The 12,087-nt window shown below is 42.4% G+C and overlaps 1 protein-coding gene across 4 annotated transcripts in view; it reads left to right on the forward strand.

The window, feature by feature from the left end:
* The window catches only part of LOC109963813 (attractin-like protein 1), a 175,376-nt gene that overhangs the window by 48,002 nt on the left and 115,287 nt on the right, over window positions 1-12,087 (forward strand). For all 4 annotated transcript variants that reach the window (XM_020606673.1, XM_020606675.1, XM_020606676.1 and 1 more), the window contains 2 exons: window positions 5,513-5,755; window positions 6,427-6,564. In XM_020606673.1, the coding sequence (XP_020462329.1) occupies window positions 5,513-5,755; window positions 6,427-6,564 (381 nt within the window). The remainder of the gene's footprint in view (window positions 1-5,512; window positions 5,756-6,426; window positions 6,565-12,087) is intronic.

A 12,087-nucleotide genomic window follows, 5' to 3' on the forward strand; every position in this document is an offset into this window, starting at 1 on the left:
ATGCACTGGGGCGGTTTGCAGCCGAGTGTGAAGCGGCTGGGGTGGGAATCAGCACCTCCAAATCCGAGGCCATGGTTCTCAGTCGGTAAAGGGTGGCTTGTTCCCTTCAGGTTGGTGGAGAGTTCCTGCCTCAAGTGGAGGAGTTCAAGTATCTTGGGGTCTTGTTCACGAGTGAGGGAAGGATGGAACAGGAGATTGACAGGCGGATCGGTGCAGCTTCTACAGTAATGTGGTCGATGTACCGGTCCGTCATGGTGTACTCTGCTCATGCCTTTGATGATGCAAATGTGTGTGAATGTAGTCATTATAGACTTCTATCGATCCCTTTCTTTTCAGCAGTGAGGTCTACATACATCTCACACACACACACACACACACACACACACACACACACACATACTCCAACCTCACATGTACTGTAGCTGCCGAGCAGAAAATTGATCAGTGACACGCAACGAGACTCCATATGAAGTCTCTTCTGTCTCTTAACGCTCCCTGGGGATGGTGGATGTTGCTTTTCAGCTTTACCACTGCTTCTCCTCATGGATCTGTCTGAGGAAGAGTGTGGGTTCAGGAATGTTGTGAGAGACAAAGAATCACAATCCAGGCAACCAGGCGCAGCCTCACTCAGTTTGGAGCCTGGGATGTGTTTGAGAAAACGGTAGGCAGCCAAATCTTAAGACATTCCTGTGGCTGACATGTACAGCAAGAAAACATTAGCCTCGTTTAAGTGGAAACAAAACATGTTTCCTGTTTTTTCCACTGACATGCACTGAGTCCTATGTTGACAGATTTTTATTTATTTATTTATTTTGTTTGTTCACTTCTACCTCGCTTTACTTCTATTCAGGAGTAAGCGGTATAGATAATGGATGGATGGAGATTGTTTTCTAGATGTTTGACTTAATCCAGCCACTCATTTACTACATGGGCCGCTAGTGAACATTCATCTTGTGCGAGTTGAGCGCGGTGGCTCACGGGTTTCCCACGGCCAGTCTAATCCAACAGTGCTGCAGTAAATCCTCCTCCATGAAGGCAATAATGCTCTGCCTGTGTTCAGACTCTGTCACAGAGGTGTTGATTCAACTGTGTGATCAGTTTTCACCCTGCAGTTTATTCTGCAGTTGAATTGGATTGTGTTGTACTGACAGGCTATTTTGTCCACCCTATTTATATCAGTGAGGCTTGGCTAAATAACAAAAACATCTCTCCAATTACTGCATGATAAATGGAATCAACAACAAGCAGCTGCAGGAATTTTGTTTTTTGTGTACAAGCAATTATTTTGTATATTGATTTGCTTTCTTTTTCCAAATTATTGATGGTTCAGTTAACAAATCTAGACAAAAACAGCCTGACATTATTGCAGCATGAATTAGCTAAAATAAGAAAGTGCTGCTTGGTTTCAGTAATGTTCATTGATGAAGTTAAGATGAAGTACATGTTATTCTGCAGTTTAACAAGTTTCTGGAAGAAAAGACAATCAGAGTGTCAGTATAAAGTATTCCCCTGAGGAAGTTTCTTATTGGTGTTTTCTGTCTTTTGTTAGACACACAGTCAATTTGTTGTTATTTCTGAGGAGTTAAGGAAACGGCTTCAGAAACTTTTTGTCTTGTAGCTGGTGATTGTTATTCCTCGTCGGCGTGTAGACAGCTGTTAGCAAGCCTCCGATTGTTTTCCCCTTCCTTCCTTTTAGCTCCATTGCTTATGTAATGCTCTTGTTCTCCATTTCACTTTTATTATTCAAATCTCAGTTTGGTGACAGAAGGTGTGTAGGAGGCTTTTGTTCTGCTACTTTTTACCTTCGTTGCTCAAAGTACAGGATATAATGTAAAATATGACATGTTATACTTTTCCAGCCATCACTTGCTTTTGTGCACGCCATCACTCTTTGCTGCATAGTGTCTTTTACCTACCTTTCTGCTTCACTTCTCTGGTTTATGGATTAATCTTGTCTTGTGTTGGAAACCAGACCTGTGAGCTGCAGCTGAAGGATTCACGACCTCAGTTTCACAAAAATCTATGTCTTATTTGAGGATCCAATTTGAACTGGGTCATTTCTTTATTAGATGAATTTGGCCCGAGGCTTTGTGTATCGCTCCCATCTCTTCATGTCAGCTGCAGGCTAACTACATAAACTTCAACTCAACCTTCTGAAATAATTAGCTTCAGTTTCACGTCTGCAGTCAGATTTGGACGTTCGGGGCCTTCCTTTGATTTTTCAATCCCAGCCTGATTGTGAGTTACTGTATTTCCCCTTATGAAACAGGCTTTCATTGGCTTATGTGACAATTTCATCTGCATACTTTTTTCAGCCTTCCAATGAAGTGTATACTCTGCCTATCAATAAATAAGTTCACATTCTTTGCTTATAAGAGTGTGTGTGCCCACCTACGAGTGCATTTATTTGACAAGTAAACGCTTTTTAAAATGGTGAGAGCTGTGGTAATTGTGTTTAATGTAGACCTGGATGACTCGGGGAACAGGGACTCTGTTCAGGCTATGCTTTGGTGACTCAGACTTGACTCTAGTGACTCGACCTCACTGCCAGCAGAGTAAAGATTTCACATATTCAGTTACATATCCTATTGTTTTATAAAAACGTTGGTCCAGTGAAGAGACAGAAACATGAGCTTCTTCCATGAAGTCACAGGGACATAAGCTTAAGCAGTTTGAAGTGCAGAAATCAGTCTCATTGTTTTACCCTGACTAATATACATAAAGATAAACATAGTCTGTAGTCAACACTCAGTCAACGGTTTCATCTTTAGGTCGTGATTAGATCAGATATTTGATTTTTAATTGTGACATTAGTTCCCCTCCCCCATGGTGAGAACAGGCACCATCCATAATGACGTTTACCCTAGAAATAGCCTGGAGCTAATGCAATTAGCAGCACAAGGTACAGCTAAATCTTGGTGCTGTTAACTTAAACTAAAGCCTTTTAAACCCTCCAAGCACATGTGTGCATAGGACCTTCATGCTCTCTCTTGTGCACTCCACAAGACTGCATGAGGCAGTAACCTCAGTTCTTTCTATGTGAAACACAGATGAAGCCAGGTAACTAATGCTTTTAAAAACAGAGGATGTAGCAGGTAAATTGTATCATCTACACAAACCACAGTTATGCAAGTGAACTTTTAAGAACTTCATATTTTCTGTTTGTGCAGGAGTTTGTTTTTGACTGGCGTCTCTTGCTTCTGAATGAGCTGCTTCTACTGGTGTCACTTGGTGTCCTCAGGTCCTGTTGCATCATATGTGTGGCATGCTGGCTGCTGCCAGACGTGTCCGATCCATTTCCTTTCACTGATTTTGACATGTTTCTCTAATGAGCTGCCTTTCAGTGTGTATTCAGGGAGGCAGTCGGTGTGGAGATGAACTCTGCATCAATATACTTTAAGGTATGAGAGCAGTACTCTGAGGAATGAGTGTACTCATCTTTCTTACAGTAAAAGTAACCTGAGTCATAAAAGTGACTCTTCAAGCATTTGGTGTGGTTTTTTAGAAATTAATTCTCAGGTGTTATGAAGTAATTGATCTGTGAAGCCGGACCCATGTCTCAAGGTGAGATTTAAGTTGACTAACAGAGCCTGACAGCATGTTTAGGTCATGTGACTTCTGTTTGTTGATGTCGGCTCCTGAGAGTCCAACAAGCTAGAAAAGAATACCTTTTATGAAGATAAGCTGAGGTAGCCTGCATTTTGATCATGGTTTATTTTTTTTGCCTTTAGTGGGTCACAAAGAGGCAGGAAAGAAATGTGGGGAGATGGACACGAGAGAGAAGTGGAGAACTATAACAAATGTCCTCCAATCTAAATGACATCCACCAAGGCATCCTCAGTGAATAGTCTAACTAAATAAATAGAGAGGTTCTTCTACACATCACAGTTCAGAGGTTACTGCACAAAATATGTAGTACTTAATACAGTGGGCCACAAATTTAGTATAAAAGATAAAATTGAGTTCTAGGATGTTAAATGCCCCTCACCAAGTTTTGTGATTGTTTTCTCCTAATCAGTTTTAATATTGTATCAGTCTTCACTTCCTATGCTCCTAAGTTGGAAGTAAAGACCAATGACAGACTATTTGATGGTCTGATCAGTTGTAGAAAGGGTTGATTTTAATGTGAATTGTCAAGTGAGTGCCCACCTGGTATTTATCAGATATTAAAGTTTGCTCTTGGGTATGTAACTGTGTTTGGTGTGGTGGATTAGGGAGATCCAGTGGAGATCCAGTAAGGTTTTAAAAGGAGAAGTGAGGAAATGAAATAAGGGGAGGGGAAAGTAAAACACGGAGGGGAGAGCACCGTAGGAGAAACATGAGAGAAAATGAAAAAAGTGGAGAAGTGGTGTGTTTAAAAGTAATCCAGGAATGAAACCAGAATAACAGGAAACGAGTGAGGAGAGGGTATAATGGCGAAGCAAGCAGCACTCAATGAGTAAAGATGTCTTAGTGAATAGAAACAGAAAAAAGATGCAGAAGAGAAGTAAACTGTGGCAGAGAGGGATTCTTAGAAAGGCAGAGCAGAAGCTTATAAAGAGGGAGAGAGAACAAATGAATCTGCATCACTACAGTTGAATAATACAAACATACCAAGGACAAGGGGCATATTTCCAGCAGAGCTAGCTAACAGGAACAGAGAGAGAAAGAGATGTAGGTTCAGCTAGAACATCTGGGGCTTATGAAAATGGCCCGTGTTCAAAAGAGAAGCAACTTCTGGTGAAAATTTATATTTTACTTGATGCTGCACTTGAATAATTTTGCAGGACTATAACAAAAGAAAACATCTCGGATATTACTTCTCTCAACCTCCTGGGTTTCTTCACACCAAGATACCCACTGAGTCTTCTGTCTGAGTGTGCATTACCACCTTCTCTTTGTAGACTCAAATTTCTTATGACAGGAAGGCAGGTTGATGTTGAGAACAAGAGCACAACAGGAGAGACGGGTTCAAAAATAAGCTGTGAAGGAAACTTTGGAAGGCTGGTTATACCCCAGAACAAACACCCGAGTTTTTATTCTTGTCACCCATCTCCTATTCTCCGGCACATTCGCTGAACAAAACTGGGCTTCAGAGTGGAGGTTTTAGCTTTCTTTTACAAGTGTTGAGCACCATACCTCTAAGAAGTGTCACTTATATTTTGCTCCAGTAAAACCTTTTTGAACGTTGCATCCACTTTATGAATACAGATGCTTTGTTCCACATGTGGAGTGGTGGGGGAAAGAAATATATTAATAAATGTTGTCGTCAAAAAGGTGAAAACAGAAAATGGTAAGAAGATTAGTGAGGGTTGATTCCATCACTGAAGGCTCTTCAGCTGATCAAATAGAGAAAACATCTTATAAATGCTTTTATACTCTTGACAAATGGTACCTGTTTGTAATTCCATTGTGGAAACAGAAACCTGACACACCTCCTCACTTGTTCTGTTTTTCCTCTTGTGCTTCCCTATGTCCTCTCCGGTTTCCCCCCTCCCCCTCCGTCTCTGCCTCTCTCACTTTCAACTCCCAGCTCAGAACTGTTCAGGTCTGAGGACATGCGCAGAGTGTCTGGAGAGATCCGAGTGCGGTTGGTGTGGTGATCCCAGCAACACTGGTAGGGGCGTTTGCATGGAAGGCTCCTATCGAGGCCCCCTGAAGCCTGCAAGGGCCTGGCCCCAAGACCAGGACAGACTGCGAGACAGGGACATGGCGCTGGACCAGAGTCTCTGTAGCTCTGATAGAGGCTACAACTGGGCCTTTATCGACTGTGCGGGTGAGTGAACCACTGGACCTGATCAATATGTTCACTATATGTTGCTCAGGATACATTTTCAGAGTTCACATACAGATGGGTGACAAATTGAAGGAATAAACGGAATGGCCACTGGCTGGTCTGATGAGGATGAAAATTCATAGTCACCAGGTCTGAGCCCAGGTGAAAAGCTATGGGAGATGTTGGAGCGGTGTGTTAGACAGTGTCTCCACCACCATCATCAAAACACCACATGAGGGAACATCTGTTGTAAGAACAGTGTTCATCCCTCCTGGAGAGTCGGTGCCAAGGTGGAGCTGTTCTGGTGGCACGTGGTGGCCCAGCACCTCACTGAGACTCTTTGCATTGGGTTTTCCCTTTCATTTGTCACCTGCCTGTATTTCTATTGGCTACATTGAGGTGAATGAGTTTTTCAAAGTAAGCTGCTCACATGCACAGTTGACAGTGTCTGTCTCCTTGCTGAAATCAAAACACAACCTTATCCCAGCACAACTCATGTGAAGTCACCAGCACCACAAACTAATCTCCAAAGTTACCGTTAAGTCAAATCAACATATCTGTCAATAAAAACAAGTGCAACCTACCTGAACTTAGGGTTTATTGCAAGGCTGCTCTATTAGATCACCTCACTGGGATAAACTGCATCTTTTACTTTGTGTGTTTCCTGCCAGCGTGTCAGTGTAATGGTCACAGCAGGTGTGTGAACGGCAGCGTGTGCGAGCGCTGTGGGAACCTGACAGCAGGGACGCACTGCCAGACCTGCATGCCCGGTTACTATGGCGATCCTATCAATGGAGGGAAATGTAATGGTAAGTCCAAAGGTTCACCAGGCTTTACCAGACAGTGTCCATGTACTGTAAAATATCATCATTTTTATTGTCTTGTCCTCCTTAAGATAAAAATACTCATTTCTTAGGTGTTTGTAACAAGTTAATTCATTTGGGAAACACTACCTTTTGTTTTAACTGGCAAAATGTTTTTACAGTTCAGTTATAGATGACTAAATGTTTTGAAGAAAATCTCCTTTTCAAGCTACAGTAAATGTCATCTTTATTTCTCGCTCTGAATTCCTTTTAGAGAGATTCATTGAAAAGCTGACGGCGGCACACTGCCAACAGTCTGTCTACAACGTTGTAATAGGCACCAGCAAGCTGATGGGGGCAGTATTTATAAGCTCTGAGTCAAGTTTGTGCTTTGTGTAGAGTGTGAGAAGCAGAGTCCTGGAGCAGGGAAAAGGGACAGTACACACCCAGTCCGGACGGGACTGTGGTCTGTAGACGCTGAGGGACCAGCAGCTGAGTCTCTGCTTCTTGTAATTTCTAGTGAACAGCAGAGCGGTTTGTCTGAGGGAAACATGGTGCTGATGGAGGCAAATGCTCACTGAGACACACACATGCTTTATCTCTCTGTATTCGACTCTCAGCAGTTTTTTTGTGCTTTGTTTGGCTTCGTATGGAAATAATCAGTGTAAACCCAATGGTTGAAATTGTTTTCAACAGATTCTGTGTTAGATGATAGAAGGCAGAAGCCATAAGAAAAGTGTGTGTGCATATGATTTGAAGGCTCAGGGGGGCCTGGCTTTGGGAAGGTATATGGGCCCAGATGGGGAAAAAGAAATAGAAGAGTGTAATGACTGAGTGAGTGACTGCTGGAGTGTGGTGAGGAAGGCAGAAGTGAGGAAGAGCCGGTAACATCAGTCTTGCTGTGACTGATGTACATTTTATCTTGATGGCAGCGTGACATTAAATCGGTCTTAATCATTTTCTTATTTCCTGACTTGACTGGTGTCTCCATCCCTGGTGTTTCTCTCCGTCAGCGAGCTGCTGATAGAGGCACACCTTTCATCGCCTCCACACAGCCTCTGATACACCTTCTCTACTTTGGCTTTCTTTGGATTTTTTCTTTCACGCCTTCTCTCTCTTCTTCTGGCTTTTCTTTAACAATCCCTGGTCACATTTCCCCTGCAGTTTCTCTTTATGCCTCTATTATGCCTCCTTTTCTTCAGTTTTCCCTTCATTCTGTTACTTTTTCCTATTTTCCTTTCATTTTCTTTCCTCCCCTTTCTTTGACTTCACTCTCCTCTTTTCATGCTGTCACCTCCTCTTTTCACCTTTCCTTTTCTGACCTTTCTTCTCATCTTTATTCCTGGTTCAGACTACATGATTTGCTTGATACGATGGTCACTATGTCAGATTACACCATCACTTTGTTTCATTCCCTGCTCTTTTCACCCTTTCCCTTTTCTTCACTTCCCCTTTGTTCATTTCTTCGATTCTTCTCATCTTTTGCTATCTTTCCCTCTTTTACTTCGTCTGCACCTCGGTCATTCCCTCTTACAGCTCAGCATACTCTGTCTTCCTTGTCTCGTCATATGTCCATCAGTCCATTCATCTGTCTTTCTACCTACATCCTTCTCTATCTCTCTTTGTAAGAAGGACCTCTGGATTTACCTTGAGCTAAACGGCTGGGAGGTAATTAGAGTAGTGAATGATGTAGAGCAGGGGTGGGCAATTCCAGTCCTCGAGGGCCGCTGTCCTGCTTGTTTTCCAACTAGCCCTGCCTGACCTGCTGCTGATTACCTGGCTCAGGTGTTTTCAGCCAGTCAGAAGCTGGAAGATACCAATTCACTTTATCTTTCCTCACTCCACTTTCATCTAAGATGGTATCTTCCAGCTTCTGACCGGGATAGTTGGAAAACAAGCAGGACAGCGGCCCTCGAGGACTGGAATTGGCCACCCCTGATGTAGAGAAAGCTCTGTCCCCACCAGTGATGGGAAAAGCCTTGGCTCATAGGGTTTAAAGAGAATGGAAGTGGTGGAGTGAGAGAGTGGAGGAAACAGACACAATGAAAGGCAGAGAACAAGATAAACCATGTGGAGAGATGCAAGGTTAATATCGGGAGAAAGGACAGTCGCCCTTGGACAGAGACACAGTGAAGGAATAGAGGAGGAGATGAGGGATAAATAGAGGGGGAGAGATGGAGGACAGACAGAGGAGAGACGAGTCTGTCTGTTTCCATGTCCCTGTGACAGATGATTAACTAACCTTGTCAAATCTGGATGAAGTGTGTCTGTGTGTACACAGTCCCCTTCCTCTGACTGTACCTCTCACCTTGTCCTGTGCAAACTCCAGCACACTCACGACAACCTTCAGAGCTGCAGCTGACAATATGTTGGATGCCTGTTCAGACTTCAAGGCCCACAGAGGAGAACATGCACTGTAGACAGGAAATAGATAATGAGAGTTGAGGTGGATTTATGTGTCTATGTCGACGACTTACAGAGGCCACCGTATGTGAGACAACACTACGAAATGTTGCCGAGTTTGTTTCTCAGACGTGATGAGTTGCTGCCTTATTTTCTGCTTTATATCATTGTAAATTGAACACTTTAGAGTTTTACAGTCTATTGTCCTCAAAAACTAAATCAGACAATTAGGAGCCAAACTGATAAACTGTTGTTTACCAGGAATACCTGGTTTATATTAACAGGTAGAAGGGAAATAAACCTGGTTAATGTGTTAAAGCTGACAAGTGTCCTGGCTAATGGTGACTTACTAAAGTCTGTGCAGTCTGTATTGTGGGGATAATAGTGAATAGTCAGATTACATGGCAGCTGAATGTTAAGACTTTTGGAAATATCACATTATTTTAGTACACATACTGTAAATGTACCTTTGTCCTCTGCTGTGTACAAAGGATCTATTTTTAAGTACCTAAGGATCTTTCTGCTACTGATCAGTTTCGGTGAGGTACGAGTGGCAGGCAGACCACTGCTGCCCTCTGAATTGTCTTGTAGGCAAGACTTTAGCTTGTATTATTTCTGCTTGTGCTTGTTATCTTTTGCTACCCAGTGCTTCAGTGTATAATGCTCCTCTGCCATCGGCACCTCATGCTGAACAGTTTTATTGCTCCCATAAATTTTGCATGATTCACATCAGTAGCTCCCTGTCTCTGTCTCTCTCTGACACCCTATCTCTCTCCACAGTGCCTCAGTCGTTCTCTCTGTCTATGAAGACTCTGTCACTGTATGTGTCAAAGGTTGCTGGGTCTTGAGGATGTTTTCTCACTCTTTCATTGTTCTTTACAAGTGCAGCTCAGTTTGGTACTTGTTTGCTGTGAATACAGTAAATAAATGAAAATGATTAAAATAATAGCTCAGTGAATGTGTTATAGTGATTTTGAAACAACAAAGTCTTCAGGTGCAGATGATTTGTTTGTCTAATTCTGTAATGAGCAGTTTCAGCTCTGTACAGATATTTTGTTTCTGAGTGAGCAATTTTTTTTTCTAGCAAAATCCAAATAAGACAGGTGGCAGGTGTGTTTTGTTATTCTCTGTGTGGGGAACCTGTAGGACAGGCCACATTTTGAAGCTCTAAAGTTAGTTAAGCTGAATAAAAGCTGACGCTTGGACAGTTCTCCAGATCATTCACACCTTGACATGGACTAGAGGTAACCAGGTGGGTATGAGCATGTGATGTTACACTCCTCCCACCATAGTTGGTTAAGCCTGTACCTTTTTAAATGTTTGTGTTGATTGTTGTTTACCTGCAGTCTTATAGCACTGTATGTTCAACTGTCAATGCGTTTGACAGGTAACTGACAAGTTACTGATTTCGGTAAGGTACGACGACGACCTGTCCATTATACATGGATGCAACATTGTGCTCTTGCTCTTCCATCTGAGGCAGTGGGGAAAAAAATCAGCTTTTAGTACTTGATTAAGCCACCAGTGCTGCTGCTTTTGGTGAGGGTGGTTTTCTGCATTGTGTTCCAATAGATTATGATCAGCCCCCTGTGTCGTGTTCCTGGTTTTGAGGTTTGATGTACAGTCTGTACTGCAGGGTGTCACAGTAGGGGTTCTTTGTTAATTTGTGTTCCATGCAGAATCTATAGAGATGATGAGTGCTGTCTCTGCAAGTGGCAACCCAGCAGCATCAACCAGAGACCAGGACAGCAGGTGTGCGTGTGTGTGTGTGTGTGTGTGTGTGTGTGTGTGTGTGTGTGTGTGTGATGGATCCAACAGAACCAGCTGTTGCTCAGCCTTAGCAGCAATAGAGCAGCAGAAGATGCTGCCTGCAGAGTCCTCTCTGTGGAAACACTGCCAAACCCACTCTCACCTGCTGTCTTGTGTGTGTGTGTGTGTGCGCATGGTGCGTGCATATTTGTGCTTGTGTTTATGTACCTGTGGAGCCCTGTAGAGGACTCGCATGTTACCCAGCATTCTTAGCAGTATCCAGCCATCCCCCCTCTGGCAGCTCCGTTTTTGGCTTCTGACTGGCCAACATGTGGACGTACAGTATAAACAAACTGAAATACACACATACAAACTGTAAATATGATTTTATATGGCTTTTGAATCTGTTTCATCTGCAGTCAGTGCACATAGTGTCTGAAGTTTTTCTTCAGCTGTGACTCTTGTCTAGAATAAACGTCCTTGGAGACTGTGTGCTTTCATGTATGGTTTGCAGCTCAAATTAGCATTAACAGGAACACATTTTATAAAACTGGCTCATGTGTTGTTATGTATAAGTTAAGCAGAAGTGCTGAATGTAGTCAAATAAAGATTCTATCCTCCTCTGAGCAACTTGTTCCACAGTTGACCCACATATAATGATGACATTTCATATTAAAACCCAAAATACTGGGCTGAATGCAAACTTCACAGCATAAAGACTTTTAAATCAAACCATGTAACAAAGAGCAACAACCCAGCTTCTAAATTACTGATTGTCCTGGGAAGAGCAGGTCATGTTATATATCACTGAATTTGTACAACAACATAAACAGTGGGCTCTGAGTCCGTGCTCTAATGTTAGTGGTGGATGGCATAACACATGAACTGTGGATATTTTTTTGGGTGACGAGGCCATTTGACTATTACTTTTTAAAATATTTGCAATTAGGTTTGATGGAGATAATCTTAAAGAGCAAAAGATAAATAATAAAAATGAAAGAAGTTGAAAGAAAACTCCAGCCGTTATTTATATGGCTGAGGGATTAATAACTACTGGTTCTAACTCTTTATTTTACTACGGTTGTGAATTTGTTGCACAAAGAACTCGAGAGAAGGCACAGTTCAACTGTTAAGTTTCACACATTTCGATCTTTTCTCTGCAGAAACCTCTGCACCGACAGATCAGGTACTTACATTTTCATGGTTGCATTTACAAGTTCACTTTCTGCCAACTTTTTATTTGTACTTAAATTACAGTTTGGTGAAATATTTTCTGAGGGATATTCAGAGCAGCAGAGAAGGATTCACATGTGGAGTGGGTGGATCTGGCTTCACGGGTTCTCAGGTCGCACTGCATAAAAAAACCTTTGAGTTAAT

This window comes from Monopterus albus, unplaced genomic scaffold (genome assembly GCF_001952655.1).
Source record: "Monopterus albus unplaced genomic scaffold, M_albus_1.0 scaffold80.1, whole genome shotgun sequence".
Lineage (NCBI taxonomy): Eukaryota > Metazoa > Chordata > Actinopteri > Synbranchiformes > Synbranchidae > Monopterus > Monopterus albus.